The sequence below is a fragment of the Pelophylax lessonae genome (assembly GCF_965119305.1).
Source record: "Pelophylax lessonae genome assembly, chromosome: 1".
Lineage (NCBI taxonomy): Eukaryota > Metazoa > Chordata > Amphibia > Anura > Ranidae > Pelophylax > Pelophylax lessonae.
In genome coordinates, this window is record NC_138768.1 from 129,074,943 (window position 1) to 129,100,598 (window position 25,656).

Here is a 25,656-nt window from a genome sequence, read left to right on the forward strand (position 1 = left end):
CTTATACAAAGGTACAGGAGTACAGGAGCTGAGCAATCACATACCAGCTTATGTGGAGCAGAGCTGTAGTATTGAAAACAGAAGTGTGTCCTGAAAGTATATAAAGCTCACCATACCCTATACAGTTTCATTGTACAATCTCCTTTAGATCTACAACCATCCGTGTAGTGCAAGGACCTGCATTAATGGATACAAAGTGATTGCTAAAGCCTAGTACACACGAACCCAATGTCAGACGGCATTGGCTGGTTCAATAGAAACCGGCCGACATTCGTCCCGTGTGTGCTGCAGCCAGTCCAACAGAAGCCTTTTGTTCGGTTGAGGGGGCATGACCGAAAAAGGTCTACCAATCAGCTCCCGATCAAAACTCTCAGCCAATACTTGAGAATGCTGAACGGAGTGTTATGGCGGAGGGGGGCCATCCCTGCTGGATTGGGAAAAAAGAAAAATTCTAGTGTGTACTAGGCTATAAAGAGGTGTGCCCTGCTATATATGGTTTATATATGGTTTTGTTAAATATAAAGGAGATTGTACAATCAGATTGTGTAGTGTATAGCCACCTTTATTCACCTAAAATTAACTAGTCAGGCTTTTGGTGCCATTATTTTTTTTAATGACACCCCAAACGCAGACGCTAACACATATTTCACCGTGTGCAAAAATGTGAAATAAACTCGGAAAACACACAGTAAAACCATGCAAACCAGATCACACCAAAATGCCCCATGAGTTACTTTAATGCAATTGTCATTTGTAGGGCACACCCTATGCATGTTGAGGGGAAAACATGCCAATAACTGTGTGCTTCCACTACAGTAGATATGAATTGGGCCTGAAAAAGGGAAATTGGTGTGTTTACACAAGAACAATGACAGATGAGTGTTTCCATTTTCTTCTCACATCTCACTCTCTCACTTCTACTTGTATAAAGTATACATTTTATGTTATCAGTGGTTCCATTCCGCTATGACTAATGCCCATAATAGGCTGAAATGCGTAAGCGTGAGGACCAGCTTAGTAACCTTCTAATCATGGCCAATAAAGCAACTTTGTGACCCCCAAGGTCGTGTGCTGCTTTGCTATACTTGTATAAAGATGGCCATACACTATGCAATCTGATTGTACAATGTCTGTATAGATAGATATAGACTTACCTAAACACTCCATTCCATTTGTATCAACAGGCAGGCCCTTGCATTGCATAGCTGATTGTAGATTTAAGGGAGACTGTACCATCAGTTTCTACAGTGTATGGCCACCCTAAAGAAAGAAGTAGAAAAGTGGGTGGAAATAAAAAAAAAAGAGGTGGTATAGTGATGACAGAGGTGTGGTCCAGAGAGCTAATACACGCCCTATTGCGTGATGCAGTAAGGCATTGCATGATAAGATATGAAGTTTCCTGGAAGGTCACATGATGGTACAGGAAGTCAGGGCTCAGAATGCATTTTTTTAAATTTTGGACTAAAAGGTGAAAATTCAAAGCTGCCATGGACTAGGTAAGTGAGAGATAATAACATTGAGATGACTTGGGCAGAAAACACATTAGAAAAGGCTTCTATTTATTACGAAAAGTGAAATTCTGCCTGGAAAAGTGAAGTTAGCCTTTAAGAATGATTTGTTTAGCTTTGTAATGACTGCAATAGGATGGAGAATTCTGAAATTCCTCTGAGAATACTCAAAGGCCAGCAGTTCTCAAAGACCAATAAACGACTAGCCTTTAACAACAAAACAAAATAATGTCACTATTTATGCCTTTGCACTTGGTTGTTGTGCATCAAGTTCTTTTCTGCAACACAGAAAATTTTGCAACTTTGATGATGCAACGAAGTACAAGAGAGGATTAAGCGTAGTACTGATGCTGCTAACGGCAGTACACACTAAGTAGGCTAAATACAGGTTAGTGGCAGATTCATTACCAACACGGATATTATGAACAAAAAAGATGAGATTTGCTGGCCCAAAACAAAAGACAAATATGCAAAGCACAATAACGGCTAAAACAACAGCTTGTTTTTTGCTATCTGTGTTACCCATTTTTGAAGAACTTAGGCTGTGGATGGTTGCAGCATAACAAAAAGCTGTGATGATAAGAGGTATGAAAAAGAAAAGTGCAGTAAAAGTGCTGAAATAGTACATATAGAAGCTGCCCACTTCCTTTTCATTTCGCACATCGTGGCAAGTGGTAATTTCCATGTTATCAATGTAGAAGATTTGCTGAGTTATAATAAGTGGCACAGTACTGGCTATGGATATCATCCAGATAATGACACATACTATCCATGCCCTAGTCAAAGAACGCCAGGAGAGGGACTGTATTGGATAAATGACAGCCAAGAACTTGTCCACGCTCATACTTGTAATAAGCAGGATAGAACAATACATATTGAAATAAAATCCTGCAATGACAGTATGGCACAACACCTCCCCAGCCTGCCAGTTATTACCAGAAAATCTATACGCAATGTTAAAAGGCATCATACAAACAAATAGCAAATCAGCAATTGTCAGATTTAGCATGTACACCACTGCCGGCTTTTTAACTTTGATCTTAATCAAGAATATCAAAAGGGCAGCAATATTCAAAGGAAGGGACAAACAGAACACCGCCACGTACACCCCTGGCACGAACTTGGTCAACCAATCGCTGCGGAGAAGTCTTTTTACTTCCTTTGGAACTCTTTTGTATGGATTGTTCTGAAAACTAACATACAGTCTGGTGCCATCGTCTTTGATCATTTCTGTTCCTGAAAACAATAGCAAAAATAGCAATTAAAAGCTGGCACAGGATATTTAACACTAGCTACACCAAAGAATATGTACAAACTAGAGGAACCAGCCCAAAAAAAATAGAAAAAAACTCACAAGTGTTCCTAGATGATATTTGAGGCATTACTTAGGCCCTAAAAGTCCTAAGGTACCAAAGGGTCTTTACCTGAGAACTGCACTGTCCACAAGGCAACCTAAACAGGAGCCTACAACACATGGGTGTCCAGGGGCCCCATCTACAACCTTCATGTTCCTGCAGTAAACCAAGCATAAAGCATGAATGGACAAAGCTGTGTAACTGCTTGTCAGTTTACAGGGGAGGATGTTGTAGGTAGTTGGTGTCTGATGGGGTGGGTCATGCCAGTTCAGACAGCTCAGATGAGTTGGCTTCTTTTGCCTTTTTACACAAAGTCCTTGCTGTGTGCCATGTTCTGCCTCAACCATCTCTGTTTCTTTCTATTTATTCTCTCTTTCTGTCCATTCTCCCTTTGCTGTCCCATCAGTGCCCGTTAGTACTTTGTATATTGCATGCCTGTAGGTAAAAATCCAGTCTATCGGCCTGTGGTATCAGATAGAAAACTTCTAAAAAAAGTTTTGCCTATAATTCTACTTTTCTAACTTTAGAATTAAAGCTGAATCACAGACAGACATACATGCATATCTGTATTCATTAACTAGTTCCTGCCTGCGCTATAGCCGAAAAACAGCTACAGCGCGGGCTTAAAATGCTGGGATGGCATCAATGAACGTCTTCCTGTACTCGCACTGCCCGCACACCCCCTTCCACCCCGATCACAGATCAGGGTAAAGGGCCAATCAGAGCGACCCTTTACCACATGATCAGCTGTCAGCCAATGACAGCTGATCACAAGATGTAAAAAGAAGCCGGTTATTGTTTTTTTTTCCCTCACACTAACGTGAGCGTGAGGAGAAAAGATGAAAGCCGATGACTGGCTTCTGTTAAAGGGACATCGGTCCCAACATTGCCCACCATTGCTGCTTATTAGTGCCCACCAGTGCTGGCTATCAGTGCCCATCAGTGCTGCCAATCAGTGCCTTATCATCAGTGTCACCTATCAGTGCTGCTTATCAGTGCCCATCAGTGCCACCTATCAGTGCCACCCATCAGTGCCGCATATCATTGCCCATTAATAACACCTATCTGTGCAGCCTAATCAGCGCCTTCTGATCAGTGTCCACCAGTGACACCTCATCAGTGCAAATCAGTGCCACCTATCAGTGCCCATCAGTTTAACCTATCAGTGCCCATCAGTGCCACCTCATCAGTGCCTATCAATGCAGCCTATCAGTGCCTATCAGTGCAGCCAAATCAGCGCACAACCGTGAAGGAGAAAAATTGCCTGTTTGCTAAATTTTATAACAAATTATGAAAAATGTTTGGTTTCTCAGGTTTTTTTCAGTTTAGTTTACCAAAAAAAATATGGGTACAGTGCTGCTAATCAGTGCCCACCAGTGCCACCTATCAGTGCCCATCAGTGCTGTCAATCAGTGCCCACCAGTGCCTCATCATCAGTGTCGCCTATCAGTGCTGCCTACCAGTGCCTATCAGTGCCCATCAGTGCCACCTATCAGTGCCGCCTATCAGTGCCACCTCTCAGTGTTGCCTATCAGTGCCCATCAATGCCACCTATCAGTGTCCATCAATGCCACCTATCAGTGCAGCCTAATCAGTGCCTTCTGTTCAGTGCCAACCAGTGCCACCTCATCAGTGCCAATTAGTGCTAAATATCACTGCCCATCAGTGCCTATCAATGCAGCCTATCATTGCATATCAGTGCAGCCACATCAGCGCACAACAGTGAAGGAGAAAAATTATCTGTTTGAAAAATTCTATAAAATATTATGAAAAATGTTTGGTTTTTCTTTTCAAAATTTTCAGTCTAGTTTACCAAAAAAATAAATAAATATGGTACAGTGCTGCATGACTGTGAAATTGTCATTTAAAGTGTGACAGCGCTGAAAGATGAAAATTGGCCTGGGCAGGAAGGGGGTGAATGCGCCCAGTAGGCAAGTGGTCAGAAACATATTTAAATGTATTTTCAAATGCAGGCAGTATGAATTCAGCTTGGTATCAGTACCCTGCTGAATTTAGACTGGGAGAAGGAAAAGCAGCAGAAAAGCCAATCAATTATGCTGCAGCACTTTTTTGCCAGCCAAAAGGCTTTTCTTTTCTGCCTAGATGGGTAAGTCTAGGCAGAGCTGGCCAGGGAGAGCTGGGAAGAACCGCTGTCATTGTAATATACACTAGAGATGTCCCGAACTATTCGCCGGCGAACAGTTCCCGGCGAACATCGCTTGTTCGCGTTCGCCGCGGCGGGCGAACATATGCAATGTTCGGTCCGCCCCCTCTACATCATCATTGAGCAAACTTTGACCCTGTACCTCACAGTCAGCAGACACATTCCAGCCAATCAGTTAAACAGAAGAGAAGGATGGCGCTCAGGTGTGCACTTGTGATAGAAAAGTACAAATATGACCTCAGAGAATGGTCTTTGTAATGGGCCTCAAAAGTTTAATGAACTCGTACTATTAAAAAATATTAAATGAAGATACTTTCAAACCGGACTCTGGAGCCTCTGGATATCCTAGGGAGCCGTGGGAATCCCTGGTGGTAATCATGGGACTCGAAATTACATCAGGTGACTCAGATAGAAAAAGATGCTCCCTGATGGAAGGCTGAAACTTCCGATGGTAGTGGCTTGCACGGTTCTGTGTGCGGCTGCTACACTGAACCGGGGCCAATGCGTAGTTGAAAGCCGAGTCCTACGTGCGGACCGGAAGTGACGCCTGGATGACGTCACCGGAAGTAGCCGGAAATGGTGCCATGGGGATACACGGAGGCCAGGCTGGGCGGATGAAGTATCGCAAATGCTTCTGAAGAGCTTCTGGTTGCCACAACTACATGTTTCGCTGTATATAGCTTTGTCAAGTTGTGGCAACTGGCAACCGGAAGCCTTAAGAAGCCTATAGTGTGGGTGGGGATAAATCAATCAACCAATTAGGATCTTTTTGAAAAAACTATAAGAAGGAAAAAAATAAAACAAGGAAAAATTAAAAAACACGGATTCCCAAGGCATCCCATAAATGTAGGAGATCCAATATGCTCCATGGCTATACAAATAACAAATGATTAAAGGTCATTAACACATCATATCTTTAAATTAAGATCATAAATATATATGAAGCACATATAATGGCTAACAAGCCTATATGTAACATTACACATCAATAAATAAATACCATATATAATACGCATATGCTTAAAAACCTACATCTAAAATCTATAGATACTCATGTGTAAAGACTCTATTGTTTGTATTACATTATATTATGCAAATGCATATAAACATTATATCTATACATAAATGTTAAAAAATTACATCAAAAATATAAATATAGAGCAAGAAGGTCATGATGAAAAACAAAAAGAAAAAAGAAAATGGCTTGAGATACCGCTCAACAATCCCTAATATCAAAATCAAACAAAACTGTTGACCTCCAATTCTTCATTCAGACCATTGGGCATCAAACAGTTAAATTTATAAATCCAATAAATTTCTCCTTTACATAGGAGAGAGAAACGTTCATTTTTAGTTAGGGTACCTTTAGGAATCGTTTCAATCACCATGACCTTAAGTTTTCTAAAGTCCTTGTTATGCTTTTTCAGAAAGTGCCGAGGGACACTATGTTTGTCGCACCCCTTTTGGATAAATCTACGGTGCTCCCCTATGCGTTTTCGTAGAGTACGCATGGTGCGCCCCGCGTAAATTAATCCACAGGGGCACCTCAGCCCATAGATCATATATTCAGTAGAACATGTAATAAATTGCTTAATATAAAAGGTGTCCTCTTTATTGACAATGGAAATACATGCATGGACTACTGATTGGCAGGTCAAACAACCTTGTTTCCTGCATTGGAAAATCCCAGTTCTATTATCAAAATAGGACCTGATATCATAAAGGGCCCGTGACTGGGATTTCAACTTACTCGGGGCTAAAATATTTTTTATAGTACGTGCCTGTTTAAAGGTAACTTGCGGAGTGGGAGGTAAAACTGCGGCCAATCTTTTGTCGAGGCGAAGGATCTTGAAATGTTTTTTGACAATCTGAGAAATGGCCCTATATTGATCATTGAAACCCGTTATAAATCTCACTGTATTGACATTGTTCGTCTTAGTATGTTTGCAAATTTTTATGGGCTCCAGGTGTGCTTGGAATGCTCCCTCCACAAGGGGTAGAGGATACCCCTTGTCCAAGAAGCACTCCATCATTTTGTCACCTTGGTCACAATAATCTACCGGGTTGAAACAATTCCACCGAAGCCTATGAAATTGGCCCCCCGGGACATTGCGTTTCCACGCTGGATGGTGACAGCTGGTATAGTGTAAATACGAGTTCCCACTAGTAGGTTTGATGTGATTCCTACTTGTGATCGATGGACCATCGTGGGAGAGGACCAGATCCAGAAACAGCAACTCATTGGGATCAACCACCGATGTGAATGAGAGACCCAATGCGTTGGTGTTACAGTGAGCCACAAAGGCTCCAAAGGTATCTACGTCCCCACTCCAAATGAAAACAATATCATCGATATATCGTCCATAATAGACGACATACCGAGCAAATGGATTATTGTTCCAGATGGAGTGTTCCTCCAATAGGCCCATCATTAGATTCGCATAAACTGGAGCAAAATTGGCCCCCATAGCAGTGCCCTTGATCTGCAAATAAAATTGATCCAAGTAGGATAAATAGTTATGTCGTAAACAAAATTCAGTGCAGTCAACCAAAAAGATAGACTGCAGTGAATTAAAAGAACCTGACTGTGTCAAAAAATGTGTAATGGCCTGGAGTCCTACATCATGGGGTATGGAGGTATAGAGAGATGTGACATCAAGAGAGGCCCACATGTACTCATCCTCCCAAGTGTAGGACTTCAAGGCATCAAGAACCTGTGAAGAATCCCTAATATATGAAGGTAACTGACAGACAAGGGGTTGAAGAAAAGAATCAATGTATTTGGAAACTCCACTAATGAAACTATTGGTACTAGCCACAATTGGCCTCCCTGGTGGTTGTACTAGTGACTTGTGTACCTTCGGAAGATGGTAGAAATAAGGAGTACTAACTTCCATAGGGAGTAAGAATTTATTTTCTTTATCATTAATAATGCCCTGACGCCAATCATTTTCAACCAGGGATTTCAATTCCAGTTGGTATCCTGGTAGTGGTCACCTACTAACTTCATATAGGTCTCCGTGTCTGCCAGGAGATGACTAGCTTCACAGAGATAGTCAGTTTTGTTTTGGACTACCAAGCTACCCCCTTTATCAGCCTGTTTCACAATAATGTCCTTATTAGATCCTTTAAAGCTTGCTTCTCTATCCTACTTAAATTGCCTGGAAAGGCATCCCTGGGTGATTTACAAAGTTTACTGAGATCTCTATATATAGCTTGATAATAGGTTTCAATATAGGGACCCTTAGACTGTATTGGATTAAAGGAGGAGGTGGGTTTGAAACTGCTGAATCTGATATCTGGATCCATAAAGGAAGTCATAGGTGATTCTGGGGTATGGTCACCGGACCATAATTCCTCCAAAATATTCAGAGCCTGTTCATCTGTTATAACTGGAGAACCAGCCCCCGAAATCTGAGATAGAGGAGGCTCTATTGGGTCAGGTTTAGACTTGTCAACCTGATTGTTGGCATAATGCCTTTTGATCATCAATTGACGAATAAATCTATTAAGATCTTTAAAAAGGTTGAAGTCATTGGGGCCTACAGAAGGAGAAAAACCAAGTCCTTTCCTAAGGAGCGATGTCTCTGCCTCTGAAAGCACGTAAGATGATAGATTGTAAATTTTGATGGTGTCATAATTTATTGGGACCCTATTCTTTCTTTTTTGTTTTTCCCTAGATCGATGACCTCCTCTTCTACCTCTTCTAATTTGCTTTTTTCTTTCATGGCACCCCTTGGAGCCAGAACCTGAAAATCCTGACCGTTGTTGTTCATCTGAATGTTAGGTAGGGTATCACTAATGTTGGTTGCGCTACTTATTAATTTGGGATGTCCCCCCTCCCTAATAAAACCATCCAAATCCCTAGCCAGTGGACTATATCGATTGTGAATTGGTATGGAAATGTTAATGACATCTTCACTCTGAATAATAGAAGTAGTGGATGCAGTGATGGATGTACCCGAACCTTCCATAGGGATATTATCCACCGTTTCATCATTGACTACAATAATATCAGAGGCCCCCACATTATGGAGTGTAGGTTTGGGTGTGGTCCCTGATTTGGATAAGGGACCCAAACCAGAAGTACCATGTAAATGAGCTGAAGATTAGCTCAGGGGGTTTCTTATATCCGTTGTTCATTTTCTTATTCGTTTTTTTATTATATGGCGGGGGTTTTGAATTGCTATTCTGAGCTTTCTAATTATTCTTTTTATCTTTAGGTTCCTTCCACTCAAAAATGCGATTCAACTTATAGTCTGATATATCACGCTCCAATTTTTTGGTTTTAGTATATACCAGACTATCCTCGTGCCGTTTAATATTTTGTTCCAGCGTGGTGGACCACTTGCCATATAAACAGGAGGATTCAAACTTATGTACTGCAGTTGTCCTATCTATTACTGTTTGTTGGGCTAACTGCAACTTTCTCTCAGGCGAATGCGGCGCACTTAGTCTTCACTAGTATATATTTTTTGGGGGGTCATGATACAACATGGATATTGCATGTAGGATTGGCGCTTGAACTTTGTTTGTGGAATACTAGTGTCAGTGTGGATGTACTGATTGTTTATGGCAGCCTCTCCGTCTGTTCCGTGGACTACCATTCATGACCTTGGTGCCCCCCCTCCCCTTCTCCCCCACTTCCGTGCTAATATAGACTGGATTTATTAACGCTCAAGGTTTGACGGATACTATTTCAACAGAGTGTGGATTTGTTTCTTCAGGACATACCTATATATTTACCAGTGTGAAAGTTCAGCTATTGGTCAACATATATAGTTTTTTTATATATATTTTTGTTATATTTACCATAATTTATTATATATATATATATATATATATATATATTTTTTTTTTTTTTTTTTTTTCCTTTCCCATACGGCTACCTTTTTATTTCCCTTGTCCCCTTGGGGGTTTTTTTTCTAGAGGGATAATATGGCAACAGATAGGTCTTTACGCTTACAGGTCATTTTTGACCAAGTTATTTCAACGTCGAATGAAGGCAAAACCAATTCAGATAATGGTATTGAGGTCAACCGCCCAATACACATGCATCCCCCACACACAGAGGCTTTTACAACATGCAAGACAACATGAAACTACACAATGGTGGGATTTGTCTTTCCTAACTAAATATATTGAATTAGGTATTACCCCTAGAGGCCTGAGAATTAAAAAAACAGCGTAGCTTCTTGGATGAAGATCTGATGAAAGAATGGTGTTTCTTGGCAGAATTCTGTACCACCAAATGGATTAAACTTATCATTCGACAGAGAGAGAGAAAGTTGCAGTTAGCCCAACAAACAGTAATAGTTAGGACAACTGCAGTACATAAGTTTGAATCCTCCTATTTATATGGCAAGTGGTCCACCACGCTGGAACAAAATATTAAACGGCACGAGGATAGTCTGGTATATACTAAAACCAAAAAATTGGAGCGTGATATATCAGACTATAAGTTGAATCGCATTTTTGAGTGGAAGGAACCTAAAGATAAAAAGAATAATAGGAAAGCTCCAACTGCCCAGAATAGCAATTCAAAACCCCCACCATATAATAAAAAAACGAATAAGAAAATGAACAACGGATATAAGAAACCCCTACCAAATAGCTAATCTTCAGCTCATTTACATGGTACTTCTGGTTTGGGTCCCTGATCCAAATCAGGGACCACACCCAAACCTACACTCCATAATGTGGGGGCCCCTGATATTATTGTAGTCAATGATGAAACGGTGGATAATACCCCTATGGAAGGTTCGGGTACATCCACCACTGCATCCACTACTTCTATTATTCAGAGTGAAGATGTCATTAACATTTCCATACCAATTCACAATCGATATAGTCCACTGGCTAGGGATTTGGATGGTTTTATTAGGGAGGGGGAACATCCCAAATTAATAAGTACCGCAACCAACATTAGTGATACCCTACCTAACATTCAGATGAACAACAACGGTCAGGATTTTCAGGTTCTGGCTCCAAGGGGTGCCATGAAAGAAAAAAGCAAATTAGAAGAGGTAGAAGAGGAGGTCATCGATCTAGGGAAAAACAAAAAAGAAAGAATAGGGTCCCAATAAATTATGACACCATCAAAATTTACAATCTATCATCTTATGTGCTTTCAGAGGCAGAGACATCGCTCCTCAGGAAAGGACTTGGTTTTTCTCCTTCTGTAGGCCCCAATGACTTCAACCTTTTTAAAGATCTTAATAGATTTATTCGTCAATTGATGATCAAAAGGCATTATGCCAACAATCAGGTTGACAAGTCTAAACCTGACCCAATAGAGCCTCCTCTATCTCAGATTTCGGGGGCTGGTTCTCCAGTTATATCAGATGAACAGGCTCTGAATATTGTTGAGGAATTATGGGGTCCGGTGACCATACCCCAGAATCACCTATGACGTCCTTTATGGATCCAGATATCAGATTCAGCAGTTTTAAACCCACCTCCTCCTTTAATCCAATACAGTCTAAGGGTTCCTATATCGAAACCTATTATCAAGCTGTATATAGAGATCTCAGCAAACTTTGTAAATCGCTCAGGGATGCCTTTCGAGGCAATTATTAGGATAGAGAAGCAAGCTTTAAAGGATCTGACAGACAATAAGGACATTATTGTGAAACAGGCTGATAAAGGGGGTAGCTTGGTAGTCCAAAACAAAACTGACTATCTCTGTGAAGCTAGCCGTCTCCTGGCAGACACGGATACCTATATGAAGTTAGTAGGTGACCACTTCCAGGATACCAACTGGAATTGAAATCCCTGGTTGAAAATGCATGGCGTCAGGGCATTATTAATGATAAAGAAAATAAATTCTTACTTCCTGTGGAAGTTAGTACTCCTTATTTCTACCATCTTCCGAAGGTACACAAGTCACTAGTACAACCACCAGGGAGGCCAATTGTGGCTAGTACCAATAGTTTCATTAGTGGAGTTTCCAAATACATTGATTCTTTTCTTCAACCCCTTGTCTGTCAGTTACCTTCATATATTAGGGATTCTTCACAGGTTCTTGATGCCTTGAAGTCCTACACTTGAGAGGATGAGTACATGTGGGCCTCTCTTGATGTCACATCTCTCTATACCTCCATACCCCATGATGTAGGACTCCAGGCCATTACACATTTTTTGACACAGTCAGGTTCTTTTAATTCACTGCAGTCTATCTTTTTGGTTGACTGCACTGAATTTTGTTTGACCCCTGGCCTGGCTTCTAACCTTGTTCATGCTTACCCTTCTGTCAAGCACCTCCAGAGAACCATTGGCTGTGACCACCTTCTCTACCCGTGTGTGTCCTCGCATCTGGTTTCATCAGGCAGCTTAACCTGCAGGCAACCCATGCATCTTTTGGCATATCACCCTCTGTCATCACCTTCAGGGGTTTTCTACTCTTAGCTGCAAGGGGAACCCTGTCATCACCTCAGCCTCCAGTCAGGTACGTGACTCTGAGTGACCAGATTACTATTCTCAAGCGTACGTTGACCTTTATTCATTTAGAGGTTACTGGAGCCATGGTGAGTGGGCACTTCTTTTTGTGGTGGTGGCCACATGTGATTTGTTGGAGGATCACTCTACAGATATGTGTTGTTGGGATCATCACGGTTGATTAATAGACAACATTTAAAATGTACAATACAACAAATAGGTATGCTACAAAATAAAATACTGTATAATATATATATATATATATATATATACAGTACCTCACAAAAGTGACTACACCCCTCACATTTTTGTATATATTTTATTATATCTTTTTATGTGACAACACTGTAGAAATTACACTTTGCTACAATGTAAAGTAGTGACTGTACAGCTTGTATAACAGTGTGATTTTGCTGTCCCCTCATAATAACTTAACATACAGTGATTAATGTATAAACTGCTGGCAACAAAAGTGAGTACACCCCTAAGTGAAAATGTGCAAATTGGGCCCAAAGTGTCAATATTTTGTGTGGCCACCATTATTTTTTAGCACTGCCTTCACCCTTTTGGGCATGGGGTTCACCAGAGCTTCATAGGTTGCCACTGGAGTCCTCTTCTACTCCTCCATGATGACATCATGGAGCTGGTTGATGTGGAGACCTTGTGCTCCTCCACCTTCCATTTGAGTATGCCCCACAGATGCCCAATAAGGTTTAGGTCTGAAGACATGCTTAGCCAGTCCATCACCTTTACCCTCAGCTTTTTTAGCAAGGCAGTGGTCGCCTAGGAGGTGTGTTTGGAGTCGTTATCATGTTGGAATACTGCCCTGCGGCCCAGTCTCAGAAATGAGGGGATCATGCTCTGCTTCAGTATGTCACAGTCAGTGTTGGGGTAGTTACTCAAAAAATGTAACTAGTTACTAGTTACTAGTTACTTCTGTAAATTGTAATGAGATTACTTTACTAGTTACTTCATTTGAAAAGTAACTTCACTACTTATTACTTTACTTTACTTTTGAAAAAAAATATGAACAAATTCCAATGCGCATATTTATTTGTAGTGCACAAAAAACAATACAATATTTATTGTTATATATATATGACCACAGCGTGCCTCCTTTCAATGACAGAGTGACCACAGCATGCCCCCTTTCAATGCCAGAGTGACCACAGTGTGCCCCCTTTCAATGCCAGACTGACCACAGCATGCCTCTTTTCAATGCCAGATTGACCACAGTGTGCCCCCTTTCAATGCCAGAGTGACCACAGCATGCCCCCTTTCAATGCCAGAGTGACCACAGTGTGCCCCCTTTCAATGCCAGACTGACCATAGCATGCCTATTTTCAATGCCAGATTGACCACAGTGTGCCCCCTTTCAATGCAGAGTGACCATTGTGCCCCCTTTCAATGCCAGAGTGACCACAGCGTGCCCCCTTTCAATGCCAGAGTGACCACAGCGTTCCTCCTTTCAATGCCAGAGTGACCACAGCGTGCCCCCTTTCAATGCCAGAGTGACCACAGCGTGCCCCCTTTCAATGCCAGAGTGACCACAGCGTTCCTCCTTTCAATGCCAGAGTGACCACAGTGTGCCCCCTTTCAATGCCAGACTGACCACAGCATGCCTCTTTTCAATGCCAGATTGACCACAGCGTGCCCCCTTTCAATGCAGAGTGACCATCGTGCCCCCTTTCAATGCCAGAGTGACCACAGCGTGCCTCCTTTCAATGCAGACTGACCATCGTGCCCCCTTTCAATGCCAGACTGACCACAGCGTGCCCCCAGATTGACCACAGAGTGACCACAGCGTGCCCCCAGATTGACCACAGAGTGACCACAGCGTGCCCCCAGATTGACCACAGAGTGACCACAGTGTGCCCCCAGATTGACCACAGAGTGACCACAGCGTGCCCCCAGATTGACCACAGAGTGACCACAGTGTGCCCCCAGATTGACCACAGTGTGCCCCCAGATTGACCACAGCGTGCCCCCAGATTGACCACAGCGTGCCCCCTTTCAATGCCAGAGTGTATTAATGATCATCCTTGTTATAATGATCACAGCACAGCAGGTGCTCTTTGGCTCTGTCACAGTGTCACGTGGCTGTTGGGTACTGACTTTGTTATGGCTGTACTAGGTGCTTCAGAATCAGACTAACACTGTACGTCCATAACAAAGTCACCTAGTACCCAACAGCCACGTGACACAGAGACCCATACCGTCCATAAGGGACCTGCTGTGCTGTGATTATTAATAATGTAAATGTTAGCGCACAGTGGGGACGGAGTCTGCGGACTTTACCTTCCTGTCAGTTGTCTGTCACTGACTGCCGCTCGCCTGTGCACCGTCCGCCACCGCCGCTACTGAGATTGCCGATCTGTGTCCTCTCAGATTGCCAATCTGTGTCCTCTCAGATTGCCGATCTGTGTCCTCTCAGATTGCCGATCTGTGTCTCACCTCACAGAAACTTCTCCCTCACTCCGGGACCTGTGGAGGGAGCGGAGAATCACTGCGCTGATCGAGGAGGGCAGAGCATAGGCAGTGGGCGGCCGGCGCCCGGCCGGAACTATAATGTGAAGCGGTGCATGCGACCGCACTTCATATACCTACGCGCGCCCGAAAATATAAAAAAGTCCCTGCTCTGCTACAGCCTCCTGGCCTGTATCTGTATGGCATGGCTTGAGTAACGCCGGAAAGCGCGTTCCTCAAGCCAAGTAAAGTAATTTAATTACCGATATTACGAATGTAACGCTTTACTTTACTACGTTACCAAAAATAGTAACGTAGTTACTGTAATCCATTACATTGTAACTCGTTACCCCCAACACTGGTCACAGTACATGTTGGCATTCATGGTTCCCTCAATGAACTGTAGCTCCCCAGTGCCAGCAGCTGCCCCAGACCATGACACTCCCAGCACCATGCTTGACTGTAGGCAGAACACACTTGTCTTTGTACTCCTCCCCTGGTTGCCACCACACACGCTTGACACCATCTGAACCAAATAAGTTTATCTTGGTCTTATCAGACCACAGGACATGGTTCCAGTAATCCATGTCCTTAGTCTGGTTGTTTTTCAGCAAACTGTGGGCTTTCTTGTGCATCATCTTTAGATGAGGCTTCCTTCTGGGATGACAGCCATGCAAACCAATTTGATGTAGTGTATGGTCTTAGCCACCCTGCTGTCTGAGCCACATGTCACCGGGGAGGGAAAATGGCTAATTGGGCCCAATTTGGACATTTTGACTTAGGGGTGTACTCACTTTTGTTGCCAGTGGTTTCGACATTAATGGCTGTGTGATATTTTGAGGGGACAACAAATTTACACTGTTATACAAGCTGTGTACTCACTACTTTACATTGTAGCAAAGTGTCATTTCTTAAAGCGGAGTTCCACCCTGGGAAAGCTTTTTTTAATAAAAATACCCCCGGGACAGTCAGGGCTAGTACATTCCACAATGGCTAGCCTCTGATCTGTCCCGGGTTGTTCTTACCTTTTAGAAGAAATACCTACCTTGAAAAAGTATTGTCCAGCGCTGCCCCGCCGTCACTTTCGGTGCCGCAGCGTCATCCCTGCACAGCTTCTGGGCATGCCCAGAAGCTGTTTAGCAAGGTATGACGGCGCCTGCACCGGAACTGACGTCGGGGCCGGTGCAGGCGCATTGATTCCTGGGAGCGATGACGTTCAGCTCCCAGGAATCATTGCAAGCCAGGAAGTGACGAATCTCTGTGGCCGCCGAGGGGAGGAAGAGGAAGTGAGGTAAGTATATTTTCTTCTAAACCAGGTAAGTAGAAAAAAAAAAAATTGCGATTATCCATTTGTTTTTCAAGTGACCCCGGGCATGAAGATGGAGGTAAGTTTAATTTTAGGGTTGAACTCCGCTTTAAGTGTTGTCACATGGAAAGATATAATAAAATATTTACAAAAAATGCGAGTGGTGTACTCAGCTTCATGAGATACTGTATATACACTGGTCAAAAAAAATTAAAGGAACACTTTGAAAACACATCAGATCTCAATAGTGAAAAATATCATGCTGGATATCTATATTGATATGGACTGGGTAATGTGTTAGGAACTAAAGGATGCCACATTGTTTGTTAAAAATGTAAATTATCAATTATCAAACAGAGAACTCATTTCAAAGACACCCTGAAAAACAAAGTGAAAAAATTATGCAGCAGGCTAGTCCATTTTGCAGAAATTTCATTGCAGAAACTCAAAATGGTACTCAGTAGTTTGTATGGCCCCCACGTGCTTGAATGCATGCCTGACAACGTGGGGTTATGCTCCTAGTGTGACGACAGATGGTATTCTGAGGTTTTTCCTCCCAGATCTTGACCAGGGTATCACTGAGCTCCTGAACAGACTAAAGTGCAACCTAGCAGGGTCAGATGGGCCGAAACATAATGTCCCAGAGGTGCTCTATTGGTTTAGGTCAGGCGAGCATGGGGGCCATTCAATGGTATCGATTCCTTCATCCTTCAGGAACTGGCTGCATACTCTCGCAACATGAGGCCGGGCATTGTCACGCATCAGGAGGAACCAAGGACCACTGCACCAGTGTAGGGTCTGACAATGGGTCCATGGATTTAATCCTTATACCTAATGGCAATCAGGGTGCCATTGACTGGCCTGTGGAGGTCTGGGCGTCACTGCATGGATATGCCTCCCCAGACCATTACTCACCCACCACCATACCATCTGTCACATGTGCTCAGGATGAACCTGCTCTCATCTGTGAAAAGCACAGTGCACAATTCTGGTGTTCAATTGCAAATGCCAATCAAGCTCAATGGTGCTGGGCAGTGAGCACAGGGCCCTATAGAGGACGTCAGGCCTTCAGGTCACCCTCATGAAGTCTGTTTCTGATTGTTTGGTCAGAGATATTCACACCAGTGGCCTGCTGGAGGTCTTTTTGTAGGACTCTGGCAGTGCTCATCCTGTTCCTCCTTGCACAAAGGAGGAGATACCGGTCCTGCTGATGGGTTATGGACCTTCAATGGCCCTGTCCAGCTCTCTTAGAGTAACTGCCTGTCTCCTGGAATCTCCTCCATTAACTTGAAATTGTGCTGGGAGACACAGCAAACCTTCTGGCAATGGCACGTATTGATGTGCCATCCTGGAGGCGTTTGACTGCCTGTGCAGCCTCTATAGGGTCCAGGTATCACCTCATGCAACCAGTAGTGACAATGACCCTAGCCAAAACTGGCGAAAAACAGTCATAAAAGATAAGAAAAAATTGTCATGTCCTCCACCTGTAAAACCATTTCTGTTTTGGAGGTTGTCTCATTGCCCATCTTGTGCACATGTTGTTAATTTCATTAACACCAAAGCAGCTGAAACTGATTAACAACCCCCTCTGCTACCTAACTGACCAAATCAATATCCCAGGAGTTTATACTATACTCTGTTTAAAAGTGTTCCTTTAATTTTTTTTTCTGAGCAGTGTATATACAGTATATATACCATTAGAGACAAATCCCTTCAAAATAAACAAGAATCAGAAAATGTGAATATAAAAGTTTAAAAGTTACCATGGCAAAGACAGCAAAACTAAACTAGCATTGAACACACATTTTTAAGGATTAGTAAATACATATTTGCTATATTAGACCTGTTTTGCTGTTTCTGCCATAACTTTTATACCTTTATGTTCACATTTTCTGTTTCTTGTTTTTTTTGTGAAGGGTTCAGTATCTTTGGGTTATATACTGTATATTTTATCTTTTTTTGGAGCATTAACATGCTGTTTAAAATCTGACAGAAAACATTTTAGTGGAATTGGCTTTTGATAGACATTTTTAAGCACCCTTAAATTGCCTTTAAAAATCATAAATCTACAGAGTATTCATTGGAATACTGCTACTGAAAATGTAAAATAGGTGTAGCAGTTTAATCTGGTTATTTAAAAAACATTCTCACACATGCTTACCAGGCATTCCCACGATTCGCTTGACTCGTGACTTGGCATCACTATGAACAAAAAACAGAGAAATATACAAAGGTAAGGTAATAAAGGAACATTGAACATTGAGGCTATGAACATTAAAGTTTTAACATTTTCCTAAAGCAGATATTGCATTAAAAAGGACCCCCCGATGTAAAAACAGCACATTAAAAAAACATCCCCTGGAAGAGAAAAAAGTATACATATCATATGCCTGTGGTACCTAGGTGGGGACGATGACACTGAGCTATCAGCAAGGTCATGAGAACAATTAGAATCAAAAATATCTTGTGAGAATATGCCCCTACACAATGGTGGGGCATTTGACCTCTGTAGCTGCAGGCACTGTGGAGAAATTCATACTTAACCCCCTATGCGCTGACAGTATGCAAATATGCAGCCTCTCAGCGGATGGGCCTTGGTGCCGAGCGGCCGCATATTTGCATTCATTAGGGCAAATACAACTGTGCTGAGAGCGTGTGCCCTGCGCGCTCTCAGCACAGTTAACGGCGGATAACAGAAAGCTTGTCGTCGCTGCTTGCATTTTGGAGCTTTCCGATCATGTGACCCTCATGAAAGCCAATCACCGAGGTCACATGATCCTAAACCCCGCCCCGTCTACCAGCATTCTAAACCCCTTAATGAAGATAAAAAAAAAAAACAGAAGGAAACGGCTTAGGGTCCCCCCCCCCAGTCCCTTTGGGTCTGGTATGGATTTTTAATCTGGTACGCCAAAATTATAAAAATTAAAAAAAAAAAAACATGCAGGGTGCAGGAACAAGTATGAAATCGCATGTGTAACGGATCTTAGTACCCCAGGTGGGCACATCCGCCGGACCTGTGTCTCCTGTCCTCCAAACGCACCCACAGCCTGCGGAGAAGCCATACCTTGCCCTTAACCCCTCAATCACGAGACAATCCACACAGGTGTTGAGGGTTAACCATGCAGAGCTTAAACTGTTTATTAAATTCCAAGACATACAGTTTTACACACAGTTAGGGACACTCCCCTTAGCCTTGCCAAAGGGGGGAAGGGGACAAGGAACAACCAATGGGAACTGAACATTTGTACATTGAAACAGGCTACAGATAACCTAATGAGCTTATGGTAAACAGGCAGTCTCTCAATACACACCCCCTGCGGAGAGATGTCTCCAGTCCAGACCATTGTCTATGTGTCATGAATCCACACAATTAGACACAGAAACAGGAGGGGGGAGAAGGGCTGTAGCATTACATTACATTAACTCAATGCCAGCATGTCCCCAGGTCTCCAGTATCTTCTGGCCCATAGTCTGTCGGTAGGATGTTTGCGCACAGTCCCCTCCAAAACACACAGTGACAGTGGGTTCTGTCACAGCATGTACTTGTCATACAGGTGCAGAAAAATTGGGCCTTGGTTGCTGTTTGTGGCTGAACACCGCAACTCCTCGCAGTTACACTTTCTGGACGCAGGAACGGGCCCTGCTGGTAAAAATTCCATACAAATTTGAAATCGCATGTACTTGTCATACAGGTGCAGAAAAGTTGGGCCTTGGTTGTTGGTGGTGCCTGAACACCGCAACCACTCGCAGTTACTCTTTCTGGGCACAGGAACGGGCCCTGCTGTTAAAAATTCCAATTCCAAGCAGACATGAGGTATACTAGGGGTAGAGATCTCAGACGAGGAGCAAGGTGAAGTATGCTTTTTTTTCTGATGTTGGTCTTTCAGGTGCTGTTGCCAACAGACTGCATGGCAAGTCGTAATATGTCTTGTCAAACATGTGGTGCCCAAGCGGCTGGTGTTCTGGCCACGCTTGATGCCGCTTCAGATAGAGATTGCAAACAGCAACGCTGCGGTCTACTGCACGTATTGAAAAAAGCCCACACCAATGAACTTTTGGAAGTGAGCAGAGAGTTAGCAGCGCCCTGCACCTGTGGAGCTATGTGGCATGATGCAATAGGGTGGCTTCCCTTAAGCTGGCCCCTGGAGCACGTCCTGCTGAGTTGTGCCATCTCCTCCTTTTCCTCTTCACTTTCCTCCTCTATTCTCTCAGGCACCCAAGTACAGTCAGTGACCTCATCATCCCCTCCCTCCTGGTCACTAGAGCAAACTTGGCAGTATGCTGCAGCTGTGGCAACATGACTGCTAGTTTCTTGTCTGTCATTGTCACCCCCTCTCTCAAAGCTCACATTATTTCCTTCCTCAATCTGGGAACCAACATCGGAGCCTTCGAGCTGCTGCACATCCTCCAGCATCATGCAACTCACACTTTGATCAAATAATTCAGGTGACTCCTCAATGCATGATGGTGAGGTTACGGAAGGAGTAGCTGTAGACAAGGAGCCTGTGGAATGGGCCACTTTGGCAGCTACGGTGGAAGGCAAAATAGTATGAGCCTGTGTGACAGAGGACGAGGAGGATAAGGATGGCTTAGTTATCCTCTCCACCAACTCTTCTGCATGTTGTGGCTCAATAACAAAGCCAGCACCAGAAAAGAATGGGCAAGCATGCCCCGCCTGCAGAGGATGCCCCGCCTGCACCATGTCCGTGGCCACCACTTATCACTGTGGACACAGAGGCTGCTTACCCTTTTTTAGTGACCTGTGAGCGTCTGCCTCTCCTCGTAGGCCTTTCAGACATGATGGGGATTTTGGGGTGTTTTTTTATAACTGATTATTATAGAATGTGTGGCAGTTCACCACTAACATAAAAACACCCACATCTGGAGCAGAAGGAAGAGCGGCTGAGATGCACAAGGGGGTACAGCAATTATGGCCCTAATATTATTGGTGCTGGTTCACCACTAACCAAAAAACACCCACATCTGAAGAAGAAGAAAGAGCACCTGAGATGCACAAAGGGGGTACAGTAATTATGGCCCTAATATTATTGCTGCTGGTTCACCAATAACCAAAAAACACCCACATCTGGAGCAGAAGGAAGAGCGCCTGAAATGCACAAGGGGGTACAGCAAGTATGGCCCTAATATTATTTGGTGCAGATTCAACACTAACCAACAAACACCCACGTCTGGAGCAGAAGGAAGAGCACCTGAGATGCACAAGGGGGTACAGCAAGCATAGCCCTAATATTATTTGGTGCTGGTTCACCACTAACCAAAAAACACCCACGTCTGGAGCAGAAAGAAGAGCGCCTGAGATGTACAAGGGGGTACAGTAATTATGGCCCTAATATTATTGGTTCTGGTTCACCACTAACAAAAAAAAACAGCCACGTCTGGAGAAGAAAGAAGAGTGCCTGAGATGCACAACGGGGCACAGCAAGTATATCCCTAATATAATTTGGTGCTGGTTCACCACTAACCAAACAACACCCACGTCTGGAGCAGAGGGAAGAGCACCTGAGATGCACAAGGGGGTACAGCAATTATGGCCCTAATATTATTGGTGCTGGTTCACCACTAACCAAAAAACACCCACGTCTGGAGCAGAAGGAAGAGTGTCTGAGATGCACAAGGGGAGCAGCAATTATGCAATTATGCCCTTAATATTTTTAGTGCTGCTGCGCAAAAAAAAAATGAAAAAAAAATTGCTGCTAACGCAGAAGGATGCACTATCACCTGCGACAAACAGGGGGGAGTAATATAATTGCAGCAACAGAATCTGATGCGGCTAAAAAAAAAAAAAAGGTCTATATATCAATTTAAAAAAAAGGGGGGGGGGATCAGTGGGGTGACACAGACATGTTGTATACAATACACTTCAGTAGCCCCACTACAATCACAGCCCAGCACTAAACTGACTGCAGTACACTGTGTAACATAAGAATCAGCCCTACACTACACTGCAATGGCTGATATATATACTGTATACTGTTCTGGTGGATATATAGCCTACAATAACTGATAAATATATATACTGAGCCATCCGATATATATATATATCCTGCAAAAACTGATAAATATTTATATTGAACTAACTGATATATATATTACTGATCGACCGATATCGGTTTTTCGTTGCCAATACCAATACCAATATTTTGGCGATCGCATATCGATATCTGCCGATATTGGCCGATATTTTTGCACATTTAAAATTTTGCAAAATAAACACAAATTTCAACACAAATCTGTTACTAAACATGTAAAACTTTATTTATTAACTTTTTTGACATTAAGGGCTCATTCTTTACACCTTAACTGCATGAGAACTTATAGGAAAACTTCAATTGCAGGGATATTTGCATTTCACATCATCTGATTGTGCATTAATGCATAATAAACTGCTGCAATAGTGCACTCACTCACTGCAATCATTTTAAATCACTACTGCAGTGCAGTCAGTGCAAAACTGCTAGAAAAAAAGCTAGGCAACAGCTACACAGTGGATTGGACTAGAGTCAGTTGAGTGGACTACCGCTGCAGTAGGGCACTCACAGCAACTACTGCAGTCAGTCCAATACTGCTAGTAAAAAAGCTAGGCAACAGTTACACAGTGGATTGGACTGGAGTCAGTGGCCTACCGCTGCAGTAGGGCACTCACTGCAACTACTGCAGTCAGTGCAAAACTGCTCAAAAAAAAAGCTAGGCAACAGCTACACAGTGGATTGGACTTTAGTCAGTGGACTACTGCGGCAGTAGGGCACTCTCAGCAACTACTGCAGTCAGTGTGAAACTGCTAGAAAAAAAATCTAGGCAACAGCTACCCAGTGGATTGGACTTAACTTGGAGTATTGAAGTGTAGTAGTTGTGTTTGTCCAGTCCACTGAGTCCACTCCAATCCACTGTCTAGCTTTTGTCTAGCTATTTGTCTAGCAGTTTTGCACTGACTGCAGCTAGAAAAAAGCTAGACAGTGGATTGGAGTCAGTGGACTACCGCTGCAGTAGGGCACTCACTCACTGCAATCATTTTAAATCACTACTGCAGTGACTGCAGTAGTGATTTAAAATTATTGCAGAAGTGAGTGGCGTACTACTGAAGCAGTAGTCCACTGACTCCAATCCACTGTCTAGCTTTTTTCTAGCTGCAGTCAGTGCAAAACTGCTAGAAAAATAGCTAGACAAAAGCTAGACAGTGGATTGGAGTGGACTGGACAAACACAACTACTACACTTCAATACTCCAAGTTAAGTAGAACCATATTATAGTGCATAAAGCATAACATTTCAGCATGTTCACAAGTTAAATGGCTTCTTTTCTTTTCATAAATTGCTGCCACTTCACTAAAAACACACTCACTTGGTACTGAGGAAGGAGGAGCAGAAATGTATCTTCTAGCATGAGAAGCAAGTTTTTTGCAGCGTGCCAAATTTTCTTTCCACCACTGAAGAGGATTACTTCTTCTGTCAATTACTGGTTCCTTCAAATAGAGATGAAGTTCATCCTCCAGGCTCATTATTGCCGATTCTGAAGAATCCTCCGCATGAGGCCCCAATAAAATGCTGAACATGGCATCTATTTGACCAAGATGAATTTTCTCTTCTGTCTTTTTGGACATATTTCTCCTGCATCCTGCTCTTCCACATCAGAAACCTTCTCTTCTTGACTTTTCTTTTCGTCAGGAACCTCCTGCACCTGTCAGCCATTGTTTTGCCTTGGCCAATACATCATTAGAAGAGAAAGGATGGTTCTTGAATCGAGGATCCAAAAGACATGCAAGCACAACATTTTTATTCTCCTCGTGCTTCTCAAAACGTTTGGCGAGGCTGTCCCTCATGGCCTGCCTACATGCTTTAATGCCACGTGTGTTGGGTCCTTCATTCTGTTGAAGAAGCACCTTCAGCACTATCACACATGAGATGAAAGAGGACACAGATGAGTCGTAATGACTCTCCTCTAGTGTCACTTCCTCAATGGGTAAGAGGGTCTCAATGATGTTGGCTACTATATCCCACTGATCAGCAGTAGGACAAGAATGTCCTCCAAGTCCATATTCACCAAAATATATGGTGAGAGCTCAGTTCTGCTCCAGCATCCTTTGCAACATGTGTAGCGTTGAGTTCCAACATGTTGGAACAACCTGTATCAAGTTGTTTTTGGGTATGCCAAGGTCTTCCTGAATGCACCTCAGTCGCTGCTTGTCAAGGATAGAATGGTGGAAATGGCCTGCGCACTTCTTCAGCGTGCTAATAATGTCAAGCAAAGCTTTCTGGTTTGACAGACCATCATTTACCACAAGTTGGAGGGTGTGTGCCATGCAACTGAGGTCTGACACTTTAGCAAGTCTCATACCTTTAACCATGTTCGCTCCACTGTCTCGCAGCACAAGCATCACTCGGTCTTTGGTGATTCCCCATTCTTCTAGCATGCCTAGAAACATTTCTCTAATGTACTCCCCAGTGTGGGATCCTTGCATCACTTTTGTATTCAACACCAAATGCCTTCTTGTCCATCCGCTGTCAATGAAGTGGCATGTAAGACTCGTTAGTGATTCTGTTTGTCTTGACCAGCAGTCAGTCGTGAATGAGAGTGAGTTGCCAGCATTCTCTGGTTGCAGCATAGCCTTTACTTTCTCACCGACCTTTTGGTGAATCTTTTCCAGCATTTCATTTCGATAAAATTTGTCACTCTTCAGTGTGTACCTTGGCTCAAGCATGGACAGCAACCGCTTAAATCCAGAGTCAGACACTATTGTATATGGCTGGTTATCAGTGACCATCATCTCTGTGATTACTCTTGTCCAGCAGTTGGGATCTTCCATCTGATTTTAGCCACCTGTTTTTTTTTTCTGAAACATATCTGTTATTGTTGCCTGGGATAGTGATGTTTCACCTTGTGATTCATTTTGTTTTTTCTGTGCTGCATTATACAATTCAACATGATGAACTCTTAGATGGGCCCAAAGATTAGACGTATTTTTGGTTTGCAGTGGATGGCTGGCACCCTTTGGTGGGTGGCTGGCTGATACCCTGTGGTGGGTGGGTGGCTGGCTGGCACCCTTTGGTGGCTGGCTGGCACCCTTTGTTAGCTGGCTGGCACCCTGTGGTGGGTGGGTGGCTGGCTGGCATCCTTTGGTGGGTGGCTGGCACCCTTTGGTGGGTGGGTGGCTGGCTGGCACCCTCTGGTAGCTGGCTGGCACCCTGTGGTGGGTGGCTGGCTGGCACCCTTTGGTGGGTGGCTGGCGTGCACCCTGTGGTGGGTGGGTGGGTGGGTGGCTGGCACCCCTTTGCTCTGCCTCCAGTGCCCTGTCCATAATGCCACGCAGAGTGTGCTCCAACAAAAACAGTACCGGTAGGGTGTCACTGATGCATGCGCTGTCCCGGCTGACCATCCTTGTGGCCTCCTCAAATGGCGAGAGGA

General features: G+C 43.4%; 1 protein-coding gene across 1 annotated transcript in view; it reads right to left on the minus strand.

The window, feature by feature from the left end:
* Positions 1-1,746: 1,746 nt before the first annotated feature.
* The window catches only part of LOC309543600 (proteinase-activated receptor 1-like), a gene marked incomplete at both ends in the record, with an annotated part of 70,410 nt that continues 46,500 nt past the window's right edge, over positions 1,747-25,656 (minus strand). The window contains 2 exons of the mRNA XM_082242972.1: positions 1,747-2,744; positions 18,398-18,438. Of these exons, the coding sequence (XP_082099098.1) occupies positions 1,747-2,744; positions 18,398-18,438 (1,039 nt within the window). The remainder of the gene's footprint in view (positions 2,745-18,397; positions 18,439-25,656) is intronic.